The sequence below is a fragment of the Bos taurus genome, chromosome Y, assembly GCF_002263795.3.
Source record: "Bos taurus isolate L1 Dominette 01449 registration number 42190680 breed Hereford chromosome Y, ARS-UCD2.0, whole genome shotgun sequence".
Taxonomy (NCBI): Eukaryota; Metazoa; Chordata; class Mammalia; order Artiodactyla; family Bovidae; genus Bos; species Bos taurus.
The window spans coordinates 18,377,198-18,390,669 of NC_082638.1; the positions used below are offsets into that span (position 1 = coordinate 18,377,198).

At 50.7% G+C, this 13,472-nt stretch overlaps 1 protein-coding gene across 1 annotated transcript; it reads right to left on the bottom strand.

The window, feature by feature from the left end:
• Positions 1-3,793: 3,793 nt before the first annotated feature.
• On the bottom strand, positions 3,794-7,357 carry LOC132344632 (testis-specific Y-encoded protein 1-like). The gene is made up of 6 exons (XM_059884289.1): positions 7,219-7,357; positions 6,731-7,167; positions 4,583-4,660; positions 4,289-4,394; positions 4,049-4,194; positions 3,794-3,932 (listed from the first exon to the last, which is right to left on the bottom strand). Exons 1-6 carry the CDS (start codon positions 7,340-7,342, stop codon positions 3,855-3,857), a joined length of 969 nt encoding a protein of 322 aa, XP_059740272.1. The 5' UTR covers positions 7,343-7,357; the 3' UTR covers positions 3,794-3,854.
• Positions 7,358-13,472: the final 6,115 nt, after the last annotated feature.

Here is a 13,472-nt window from a genome sequence, read left to right on the forward strand (position 1 = left end):
AAAAACTTGGTGTGCCTCCTGATAATCTTACTGGTGTTCTTCGAAAGCACCCCACTCTAAAACCACAATCACACATGTCTTCATAGGCCTATTTTGCCTTGGTTTTCTGCTGAGATGGCTGAGGGATAACACTCTGAAACTTAGTAGAAGTCGTATTGTGTGACTGAAGTGATCTCTGAGTTACACGTCTAAACTCTTTGGAGGGCATTGGCCTGACTAAATAATGCCATTAACATCCCCTTCCACCTTTCTGAGGCTTAACAGAGAATTTTACCATCACACAAATCTTTAGAGCAAGTTAATTAAAAAAATATATTAAGAACTGACATATAGATGATGTACAATATTATATTTGGACCACCTTACTCTAATGCCCTGGATATGATCTTTGCTTGATAGCCATTAATTTTAGCATCTTCGGTCATCTTAAAAGACTGAAAAATTTCCAAATCAGCAAATTCTGTCTCATTTTTTAATAGTCTTTTTCTTAAAGTTTTTTTTTTTTTTTTTTAATTTCCCTTCATATTTTACTATAGGCAGCAAGAGGAAACCAGGCAGTACTTTTGGCTGTTTGGCTGGAAATCTCCTCAGCTAAATAATTCCATTAATTAGGTAGTTTCTCCTTCCAGCTCATTAGGTACATTTTTGACTTTTCATAAATTGCAGGTATAGTGGACTTTCCTCTGCACACTCCCCAGGCTCTTCCCTCCTGCCTCTCCTTTCTGCCAGGCATCCTGGGTGCACCACTGTGCTTCCATTTAGAACTTGTTCACTCAGTGAGATTACAGGGATCGATTCCCTGGCTTCAGGGCTTCTGCTGGCCAGAGTCCATGTACCTTTCCCTAAGACCTTCCTGTTTTCACTATCCAACTTCCATCACCTGGCTAGGTAAGTTCCCACAGCTCATACTCACAAGTGTACTGGTAGGCACTTCTGGGCACATATGTGTACACACGTGCGTGTGTACACAGTAACATCCCTGAGAGGAAAGTTGCACATATGCAGAAGTATAGGCTTTCTGCTCTGGGAAAATGAACTTTGGTAAGCACCCGACTTTTTTTGTCCTGGTTGTTTTCTTTCACTTGCTCATCGATCATGTCAGGTTGCACTTCTAACTCTGTGGCTTATCCTCAAAAGTTACAAAATCTTGGCATTTGCTCATGACAGGTACCGACCTGCAGAGAATCGGGCAGGGTTGGAAGGGCTCGCCCTGGACACCTGAGTGACATGAACCTGTGTTCTGCATTCTCCCATCACCTTGGACAGCTTCATGGTACCAGTCACGTTGGCCTGATCCACTGCCTGTGCATGCCAGGGGACCAGAAAACAAGGACCTGTGAGCTCTTCTGAGTTGGAGAACTGCTTTTCAGTGTGCACCTATCTAGGTCATTCCTTGTCAATCTTGTGTCCCTGTTGCTTGCCTACCACCCCTTAGGGCCCACAACATTCTGAGTGAGGCCCCCTGTTCTTTCTATCTGTGTAGCTTTATGTGTGCAACTGTCTACCTGTGTCCCCAAGTGCTATCTCCATGTAGCTGGAAAGGCCAAAGATACTGTGACTGTGATAGGCCTGGTTCTGATCCAGTGTTCTGAAGAAGGTGCACACAGATACAGGCTCTCTTCTGATACAAGTCCTGAGGTTGTACAGGTAAAGTGGCATCCCTACACGTCATCCCCTCTGTTTAACACTACACAGATACACAGAGTCCCTGATCAGATGATGCCCTGGGAAACCTGCCCGCTCTGGGCCCACAGCTCATGCCTCCCTTGGGCAGAAAGCAGCTTTTCTATTTGAAATGCACCAAGAGGGTTTGAACCACCAAGGCCTCACTGATTTGCTAAATGCCAAGACTCTCTTTCAGTTGCTCTTGTTAGACCCAGGTAGGACTCCCTACAGTCAGGCATCCCTGCTTGCCTACACAGCCCATGTGCCAAGGAAGCCAGACCCGGTTGGGCCCAGGGGCATCCAAACCGGTCACCTGGAAGGCAAGGTCCTTCTGAGTGTCACCTGGTGCAGACAAAATCAGAAATTCTGCTTCAGCGATACTGTCAGAAACCTCCTCCCTCAGGGGCAGATGCACACCTTTGCCCCTCAGGCCCCCAAAGCCAGAGGCAAGACCCCAGAGGAAAGAAGGAATACACATTAGGACTTTCAGCATAAGCCATGGAGTATCTTTGGCAGGACTGCTAATTGCCTAGACCCTAGTCCCTGAAAACCAGCAGGCTCAAACTGCTCCCAGGGGCTTCTGTGTCTCCCACTCTCCTGAGGTGCCTTGGGACATCCAATTAGCCCACCATTCTTGCTTCCTCCCTGTTCCCTCCCTCGCAGGCACACCCTGGCAGAGAGGCACACATGTACACCCACTCCTGCGCTTTCCTCACCTTTCTGCATTGCCAGGGAGGCTGGAAGTGCCTGGAGGGATGCCACGCTCATACCCTGTCTCTCCTAGGATTCCTGTGGTTTTGCACATACAGCTTACTTTAGCACATCTTGCGTTTTGTGTTGCCACGTGCCAGTGTGTACCACCTTCGGGGAGGGAGCTTGCTGGTTGATGTGCTGCACTGTTCAAGGACCTTCCCTTCTCCTTGAACACGTTTGTGTTCTTCTCATGTCTCCTTCTCACGTTTGTGGAACAAGTCTCCAGTGCAGCAGGCAATCTGTGCCTCTTTCTCCTTTGAATCGCTGCCCATCTCTGCAGGACCTTAGCCTCCTCACCATCCCGGGTCATGCTGTAACCACATCCACCATTTCCACAGCCCAGCCCAAGTCCCCACAGACCGAAGGCTTCACAGGCAGTGGTTTCAAAGCCCCACCCTACCTGATTTGCCCTGGGTGAATCCTCAGACCATGCACCCCCTCTTCCCGGTCCAAACACACATTAACATGGTGGAAATGGTGAATGTGTTTTGTATTTGGTCTAATTCAAGATTTCTGGAGCCATGGTCCAGAGTTATCACTGGCCGTCCTTTCCTCATTACCATCCAGGACAGGGTCACTGTGAAAATACGGCAACCAACCACCTTGAGACTGGGGATGCCTCCTGCCTCCTCTTCTGGTTCCTTGAAACCTCCTCTCCTGTCACCTTCATCTCTGCGTCTGCCCTGGGCTGGAAACATTCACACACATCCAAATAAACACAGACAACACAGGCACATGCATGCATACACACACATGCTCGGCATGGGGACACAAACGCAAACGGGGAACACAGATATTTCAGGAGGTGAAGACGCTCATGTCTAACAATGTTGGAGATGGCGTCAGTAGGCACCATGCCCTGCCCTTTGGTCTCCCTGTCCACCTCCCCCACGATCTCTTCCGTATTTTCCCAAGGCACCCTGAAGCTGCTTCCAGTGCAGCATGTCAGGTGGTGATGAGATACCAAGTGGTGGATGTGGAAATTCACACAAGATCCCAAAGTCAGCACACAGGTGCACTGGGACCCCAGAGAGGACACCCTTTCAATGATAGGCCTTCCCAGGGTAAGGGGCAGGAGTGAAGGGCCCAGGCAATCTCACCTCAGTCAGCAGCAGGAATCCCGGGGATGGCAGGACCCATGGAAGAATGATTCTGACAAAGAAACTTAACTCACCCTGCCTCTGGTACTATCATCTAGGACTCTTGCACTGCAACAACAGCTGACGTGAGGGAGGCTTGCTGCACTCACGGACACAATGAGTCCTCAAGCCTCAAGTCTCAGGAGGCCACCTTCTACATGCATGGCTCAAATTCAGGCTCCACAGCCAGCTTCCACGAGCCTGAGCAACCCCGTTTGGGAAAGGACAGTGTCATGGCTACTACACGGCTATCTCTTCTCAGCCCACCTCCAGACCCCCTCACCATATGTGTTTCTGTCAGTTACCTCTCATGGAGGAACCTTCCTCCCTGGAGTAGTACTTCAGGGGATCATTCCATACGTCTTCATTGATGATCTGCTGGCAACACAAGCAAGGTCAGCCCGGGACTGACCAGGCCCTGAACCATCCCATGAGCAGCCAAGAACTCCAACATCAATCACCAATTGTGTGCAGGCCCAAAGTATCCCCACCTCAGCAATCCTGTTCAATTCTGAGCAGTTGTAGCCTGACAACCAGTTGAGAAACTTAAGGCTCCTGGTGTGCAACTTGTGGCTGAGTGCTCCCCGTTCAAAGCCCCAGATCCAGTGGACTGGAGTGGAACAACATGCCCTATGACCTGCAAAAAGACAGGGAAACTGGGGTGGATCCTGAAGATGGGTTATCCACAACCCTGCACACCCACACTCAACACCCAGGGAGGCACGTTTTACCAGTGATGTCAAGGTAATACTTTTTAATGATCACCGTGTTCAAGAAGTAGGGGTTCTCCCAAAAGGAAAAGATCAGCTTGCAGTGGAACCGTGGATATCTCTGCACCTGCACCAGCCAGAATAGGGAGGAGGGAAAGGTGCAAGCTTATACGGGCCTCAACTTGCCTCCCAGGCAGACATTAACAGCTTCCACGACGCCTCTCCAAAGACTCACAGTGCAGGAACATGGATAACGTGATCCTCCTACTCTCTGCCAAGTCCCATACCCAGCCATCCTCAGTCTCCCTCACTGACCTTCAAGTCAATCATGTAGCTGAGAAAGTCTTTATCTTGGTTGCTGATCATGATGCAAACTTGAGGGTGGTTCATAATCTGCTTTCAGGCCACATGCCGAGCCAAGAAGAGCCAGGAGCATCAGCCGTAATCTCGGGTGGAAGAAGGACACCAGAACAGGCATCTGCAAGGATGCCGGGAACTTCTGCTTGCCGGGCTACCACTGTTGTCCTCAGGCCCTTCCATACCATCAGGCACACTCATGGCTCTGTACCGGGGTCCAGCCCCGGTTGGATCCAGGGATTCCCTCAGGAGAATGGCGTCGGTGAAAGGACAGCAGAGGGGAGAGAAAGAGGCTTGATCTATCTGGTTTACACAGAAATAAATAATAATAAATAAATAAAGCCCGTGACACCATATTGCACTGTCCACGGAGGCCACAGGCGCCCTCTCAGTGGGGTGAAGACGCAGAGCATCCTTTCCCTGAAGACGCTAGGTGTCCTCCCGATTGAGTCTTAGAAGCCCGGGCAGGTAAGTGGACTCAGAGGACACCCACGCTCCAATTCGTCATCCTGAAGGAAGAACAGAGAGAGAAAAGGAGAGAAAAGGAAACAAGAATGACACAGGGAGAACAAGCCTGATGAGCAAGGCCTGTAGCTTTATTTTCAAAAGGAGCTTTTATACCCTAAGTTGTACATAAAAGATAATAGAGGGTGCAGAGTCATGCGAGGTCAGCAGTCCTTGATCCTTATCGAAACCAGGCTTTCTTTCTGCAAACTTATTATACACTAAGGCTTTAGGTGATTTATATCATCTTCTGGCCAGGAGGTCTGCTAACATTGTTCTTGTGATAAAGGTTATGCAACCAGAAAAACTTATTTTCTCCAAAGGTTTATTTTTCTAAAGTTTGGCGCCACTCCCTGAAAGGACTAGATAGAATTGCATTCCTATAGGGCAACAGGAGCAGTGGGGGATAACAAGGAAAGAATTTATTAACTCAAGGGTCTAAGGTTGTTAACATCAAAGCTACTACTTATATTTCTATATACCAACTATATTAATCGATATACTCCCAGGGACATAGTGGGTAAGGGGTATGGAAACTTGGCAGCAAGGGTTAGCTCAACAAATAAATCCTCTACTAGTTCTATTCTAATGATTTTAACTCCCCGAGAAGCTCTGCATTGTTGGACTATCTTAAGCCTCCCATACCTCTTGTGGTTGGGAGGCTGTGAATAATCACATGTGTAGCTGTTAAGAGTCTGGGAAAACCTATCAGGCAAGTTAGAAAGCTATCCAAGGGATTTGAATTGGAACACACCCACTGTACCCAGGAGAGTTATTAACTAGAGCTCTAAGTTGATTTCCTTCAGAGAAAGGTGGTCGTGGATATCCCCCCTCGTGGGTATCCTCGTTAATATCAGAGGAGTTTGTGAAAGTTGTAAAACAGACAGATTCTGGTTTGGGGGTAGATGCTCAAGCAGGTCCAGGGGGGCCCTCGAGTCCTGACTCGCCTTGCCTGTCAGACCTCTCCCACATGACCTTGTCATGTGTGGGGTCTCCCATGCTGGCTCCTGGCAGTTGTGGGTTTTTTGTGGTGTTCTGCATCTGAGGTGATCTGCATTCTCTAAGCAGGGGCTGTTTCTGACCGCTACTGTTCTCCTCCAGACCTGTGTATGCTGGGTAGTGGCATGTCACTGCTTACATTTTCAGACTTGTAGTCATTGTAACAAACCATGTCTGAAAGCAAAGGGGTTGGTGTGTGTGGGTGTATGTGTGTGTGTGTGTGTGTGTGTGTGTGTGAGAGAGAGAGAGAGAGAGAGAGAGAATGAGACTCCCATGTCTCAGCTATTTCCTGGGAACCTCTACATTTACAATGAGAACTGTCTGCCAAGGCTCATCTGGTGAACTGTCTCTGGTCATTCCTGACTTAGAGGCCTCAGGTGCTGCTCCTTCTCAGATGCAGGCCAGAAGGAGAGACTCAAAGTCATGGCTCCAACACAGGTGTGGCCCTGCCCAGATTCTACTGGGGTGTCCCTTTAGAGCCTGCCAATTGCCCAGGACCACACTTCCTTCAGGGGCCTCCAGTGCCCTCGCCCCTAACACTCCTCCTGCTCTTTCTCCTCCTCCTCCTGAGCAGCGGACGCCAAGAAGCAGCAAAAAGGATACAGCTTTGGCCCAGAAGCCAGGGATGCCCTGGATGATGGCACTCCTCCAAGCCAAGTGACTCTTCCTCCTTTGATGGCTCTTGTGCATGAATCGAATGTAGGCCCTGTGGTTTTTCTCATGTTCAGAGCTCAGTTCCACCCGAAGGGCGGCCAGCGCCTGCAGCTCATCTAGCGCTGGAAGCTCACTCGGGCCTCCGGGCCTCTCCCAGCCCTGCTCCTCCACCGTTTTTTCCTCCAGCTCCTGGGAGAACCCCTGTTGCCGCTCGTCATCTGTCACAACCTCTACCTCCTTGGTGCTGTCTTCCGCCAATAGTTGAAACTCCCACTCGATCCCCACCACGTCTTCATCTACCAGGGCCTTGCTGTCCTCCACTGCCTCCACCCTGAAGAGGGTTGCCTCTTTGCCTGGCGTAACAATTGGTGGCTGGAAGGTCCAGGCTATGCACAGCATCACAAAGACAGGCTGTGGGGCCCCTGCCCACTGAGCACCTGGGCTCACAATTAAAAAGGTCTGGGGTCCCAGGATGCTCCCTCCTTCCTCTGACTGCCTCACTCTCTCCTCTTGGGCCTGGCCCTGATCCCCAGCTGGTGCAGATGTGAAGGGACGAGACATAATAGCACAGCAAGTGGTGCGCAATGGTGGCAGAGGCTGCAGTAAACCTGTGGGGCCCACTAGCTCTTTGGGGGCGGGGAGTGAGGGTGATGGTTGGGGAGCAGGGGCTGGTGTGTGTAGGGTGGTCTGGAGCTGAAGAAATGGGTGGCAGACAGCCCAGGACATGGTGAACCGGCCCTGGGTGATAAGCCAAACAGGAGGGGCCCTAGGCTGTAAGCCACTCACAGGCTACTGGCCCAAATCTAGACCAACGACCGAGAGGGTAGTGGGTGGCACACTTATGGACACGCCCCTAGACCTCTTCCGTGCTTCCTGGGCTCCAGTGACCCCACGTGGCCACATTCTGCTCCAGGGAGGTAGCATGTTTTGCCTCTGTTGCTACCTCAGGCACTGTCATTGACCTGGATCTGGAAATGGGTGGCAGACAACCAACCACGGGTTCCTGCTCCACAATCAGAACAGCACACTCCTGTGTCCTCCGGGACAGGCAATAACTGGGAGCTCTCCCTCAGTATCCAAAGGATATCCAGGGGGTCCACGTGGCTGGGTACTTTTCTCCATGGGACAGAGCCTGTTGCTGTCCGGATGCTATGGGAGTAGGGAAAAACCCTACCGTTTGCTACAATTGATCTCCACTGTTCAGGGACACCAGACCCTTAGGGTACAAAGCTCACTCTGTGTCTCTTTATCTCTGTTTCTGGCATATCACTGTTTTGGGCAATCCTTCTGTGTGTGTACCAGGCGCTGGTGTCTGTGTGTCTCCATCTCTCTATGTGGTGGTGTTGTGGTTTGCCACTCTCTGGACAGTAGTGCTCAAGAGAGACGCTTATCCTTGAAGTAAAGGCAAGCTCTTCTACTTCTGAGTGAGTTGCACCAATAGGAGATCAGAGTTTTTAGTCCACACATTTGGAGAGTGCTTTCTCAAACTTGAAAGCCAACAGTGGGCAGTCACTGCTGAACCGCAGAAGGGGACGGGTTACCCTCCCTCCCTCGCTGGACAGACGTGAACACTGCACAGACCTGTAAAGGCTTGGCCTCACTTTGCACAGAGAGAGAAACGGGGCATGCTCTACTGGCATGAGGAAACTTACTGAAACTTGTTTGAACTCCTGCCACTGAGATGCTAAGGACAACTCACTGTTAAGTTCCATGGCTCATTGGTGCAGGAGAAATGCATGTCTGCCCATTTAGCCTATTGAGGCCCTTTCAAAGTGGTTCTGTTCTCCATGTGAGAACACGTACCAGCCTGCCCAGTTGCCCAAGCCTGTGCTGCCGGGAGCAGCAAGAGGATCAAGGTAAGCCATCCATCCTATAGTCCTGATACCCGATATAGATGCATTCTAAAAAGAGTACAAAGAGTGATGTTTCAAACTGGAAGACTCTGCAGGTAGCAGGTGCTTATGCTGCAGTGATGATCCATCTCTGAAACTTCATAAAAGAGGCAAGGGGTGCTCATGCTCATGGCAAGGTTAGGGAAAGAACGCCTGACACTAGAGAAGGATGGAAAGACACTTGTAGCTGGGTGTCCCAGGGGCTGTGGATCATTCACCATGGCTTCTGTGTTCTGGGATTGCAGCCTGTTCTGTGTCTCGATTCCTCTGCACTCTCACTGGTCTTCCCCAGGCATTTTCCTTCTGCCTCTCCTTTCTGCCAGGCATCCTGGGTGCACCACTATGATTTCACTTAGAAGTTGGTTGCTCAGTGAGGAAACGGGGTTGGTACCCTGGCTTCTGTGCTCCTGCTGGCCACAGTCTATGTGTCTTTCCCTGAGACTTTCATGTTTTCGCTATCCAACTTCTATCACCTGTCTAGGTCAGTTCTGACAGCTAATACTCACAAACATACTGGAAGGCTCTTCTGCACTCACATGTGCACACACATGCACATTTACACACTTACATGCCTGAGAGGAAACTTGCACATATGCAGAAGTACATGCTTATTCTCCAGGCACATGAATTCTGATAAGCACCCAACTTTCTTTGTCCTGGTTGTTTTCTTTCACTTGCTCATCGATCATGTCAGGTTGCACTTCTAACTTTGTGACTTATCCTCAAAGGTTACAAAATCTTGGCATTTGCTCATAAAGGGGGCTGACCTGCAGAGCATCGGTCAGGGTTGGAAGTGCTTGCCCTGGAGAGCTGAGTGACATGCGCCTGCATTCTACATTCTCCCATCACCTTGGACAGCTTCACAGTACCAGTCACATTGGCCTGATCCATTGCCTTTGCATTCCTTCAGGGGACCAGAAAACAAGGGCCTCTGGGCTCAGCTAACTTGTGGAACCGCTTTCTCAGTATGCACCTATCTAGGTCATTCTTTGCCAATGTTGTGCCCCTGTTGCTTGCCTACCACCCCTTAGAGCCCAAAACATTCTGAGTGAGGCCCCCTGTTCTTTCTATCTGTGTAGCTTTATGTGTGCAACTGTCTACCTGTGCCCCCAGGCGCCCCTAGGACACCCAGCCACAAGGGCCTCTTCCAACTTCCCCTACCCCACACCCACCCCACACCCCTACCCTTACAACACCATCACCCCACAAACTTACCCCAACCCACCCCACTCCCAACCCATGTCCATCACACCCCAACACCCCCACCACACCCCCACCCCTCCCACACGCCCACCCCACCCCAATCCAACCCTACCCACACCCTACCCCCACCCTGCTCTACCCTCACCCAAAAGCTGTCCCCACCAATAGTCCAGCGGTGAGCCCAGGGATGTTTTTCTTTTCCTAAGTGCGGGACCCCTGGGAGTGAGGGGCTCCTGGAAACAAAGCACTCAGGCAACAGAGTGAGTTCTCTACCTGCAGCTGGAGGAGGCCAGGGAGGCCACGTGGCCAGACAACGAGTGGAGAATGGAGAGGGACCCAAAGGGCAAGGACGACGTTATGCATTGTGGGTGCTGGGTAGCCCTTGGGTGCTGCTGATCCCAGCACACCTGACTGTAACCATTAGTATCACTGCTGTCTCCAGAGCAGAATATATGTACCCTCTGTCCCAGAGCTGTAGACTCTTGAGTGTCTGTGTCTGGACCGACTGGGGCCAGGACCCTGAGAGGAGGAAGATGTGCAAAGAGGAGATGTCAAGATCATGAATCCAGGGGAGTTCAGGGCAGAGGGAGAAAAGAGTCAGCCTGGGGCTGCCAGCCAATCCCCTTCCTGCAGAGTGGGCCTCAGAGCCCAGGCCATGGTGGAGAGTCCCAGAGCTCTGCTTCTGCAGTCATGGCACCGGATCAGGGTCCCCACATCCTTCATATCTCCTGCCTCACATGTGGAAGAGGCCTCTGTGCACAGCTGCTCCCCAGATCCTGCCAGTGACACCCATCAGTGAATCTGCCTACTTGCCCCTATAGAGGTTAGGCAGTATTGGGAGGTTTCCTCCTGGGAGATGGTCTGAGCCTGAGTGAGCCCTTGGAGGACAGCTGTTGAGTTGAGGTAGGGTGTAAATCTAGGCCTTACTGGATTTCTCCCTGAATATTGCACCTTTGCCCCTTCATGCTAGATGACCTGGCTGTACCCACAGACCTGAGTTCCTAGACTCTGGTGGGTGCTGTCCCCTGAAAGGAGGCTTTTATTCTGTGCTCTAGTAGTCCCTAAGATTTTCACCACCCACAAACAGAGTAGGGTATTCCAAACCTGAGAGACTTTCCTGGGCACACTGCCCTACCAGACTGGCCCAGGGAGGGCTTAGGGAGACCAAGCCATCTGGTCTCAACTTGGCTAAGCCAAGACGTGGCCAGAGGCATCATTCCCATGTCATTCTCCGTGACCCCCTCTGTGATACTCTCTTGACTCCCAGCCCTTGCCTGTGAAAAGGAAAAAGGACAGGAAGGCCCCTGCTGACGCTGTTTTTGCTTTTGAGGAAGAACCTGAGATGAGGAAAGTGAAACATTTGGTAATTTAAATTCTGCCAAATACGAGGTATTGTCATTTTGACTTAGAATCCAGTTTTAGGCTCTCATTCCCCATCCCCTGTAAAAACTTGTATTAAGAGCATGTTTGTGATAAAAGCAATGAAGATCTCACAGACGCAATGAAGGCAGCAAATGTTACTTCACTTGGTAGTGATAAAGAAACTTGGAGAGAGTATCAGGTCTGAAAACACAAAGAATGAGAAGTTGGAAGCAGATCCAGGCTTAGGAAGTAGGCAGTGCCCAGGGCTGAGAACAGCACTCACACAAACACATAAACATACACACACACACACACACACACAAACAAACCGGTTTCACAGTCACCAGGGCACAAGCCTGAGAAAAGCACACACACACACACACACACACACACACACACACACAAACTGCTTGGAATTTGCCAGGGCACAGGGCTATGTACAGCACACACACACACACACACACACACACACGCCAGAGCACTGGGATGAGATCAACACTCCCACACATACACACACACACACAAACCGGATGCACAGTCACCAGCGCACAGACCTGAGAAGAGCACAGGCACATAAACACACACACAAACTGGTTGCACTGTCGCCAGGGCACACGGCTGAGAACAGCACACACACACACACACACACACACACACACACACAAACTGCACAATTGCCAGGCACAGCGCAGTGTACAGCACACACACACACACAAACTGGTTGCACAATTGCCAGGGCACAGGGCTATGTAGAGCACACACACACACACACACACACACAAACCGGTTTCTCAGTAGCCAGAGCACAGGGATGAGATCAGCACCCCCAAACATACACACACACACACAAACCAGTTGCACAGTCACCAGTGCACAGGGCTGAGAAGAGCACACACACATAAACACACACACAAACCGTTTGCACTGTCGCCAGGGCACAGGGCTGAGAACAGCACACACACACAGACACATACTGGTTGCACAGTCACCAAGCACAGGCCTGAGAATGGCACACACACACACTCACACACACACACACACACAAACGGTTTGCACAGTCACCATGACACAGAACTGAGAATGGCACACACACATACGCACGCGCACACACACACACAAACAAACAGGTTGCACAGTCGCCAGGGCACAGGGCTGAGAATGGCACACACACGCACACACACACACACACACACACACACACAGACAAACCGGTTGAACTGCCACCAGGGCACAGGGCTGAGAACAGCACACACACACACACACCGGTTGCACAGTCACCAGGCACAGGGCTGAGAACGGCACACACACACACACACACAGAGACACAAACTAGTTGTATAGTCGCCAGGGCATGGGGATGAGAATGGCACATACACACACACACACATACACACACACACACTCACACAAACCCGTGGCACATTCACACAGAAAAACACACACACAAACCATTTGCAATGTCGCCACGACACAGTGTTGAGAATGGCACACAAAAACACACACACACACGCACAAACCGGTTACACTGTCACAGGGCACAGGGCTGAGAACAGCACACACACACTCACACACACACCAGTTGCACACTCACCAGGCACAGGCCTGAGAACGGCACACACACATACTCCAACACACACATACACATACACATAAACCGGTTGCACTGTCGCCAAGGCACAAAGCTCAGAACAGCTCTAACACACACACACAGACACACACACACACATACAAACCAGTTGCACAGTCGCCACTGTACAGGGCTGAGAACAGAACACACACACACACACACACACACATATATAAACCGGGTTCACAGTTGCCAGAGCACAATCCTGTGAAGAGCACACACACACACACGCACACATAAACTAGTTGCACTGTGGCCAGGGCACGGGGATGAGAACAGCACACACACAAATCGGTTGTACAGTTGTCAGGGCACAGGGCTGAGAACTGCACATACACACACACAGACACACAGACACAAACTGGCTGCACAGTAGCCAGGGCACAGAGCTGAGAACAGCGCACGCACAAGCACAAAGACACAAACTAGGTGCACAGTTGCAAGGGCACAGGGCTTAGAAGAGCACACACACACACATACTTACAAAAACCGGTTGAACATTTGCCATTGCACAAGGCTAAGCATGGCACTCATACATAGACTCACACACACACAAACACACACACACATACAAACCGGTTGCACAGTCACCAAAGCACAGAGCTGA

Coding starts and splice junctions, on each gene's coding strand:
- LOC132344632 (XM_059884289.1), bottom strand. CDS start 7,342: ATGTCTCGTCCCTTCACATCTGCACCAGCTGGGGATCAGGGCCAGGCC. Junction 4,395..4,582: donor GCTACATGATTGACTTGAAG/GTCAGTGAGGGA, acceptor TGGCTGGTGCAG/GTGCAGAGATATCCACGGTT. Junction 4,195..4,288: donor GTATTACCTTGACATCACTG/GTAAAACGTGCC, acceptor GTCTTTTTGCAG/GTCATAGGGCATGTTGTTCC.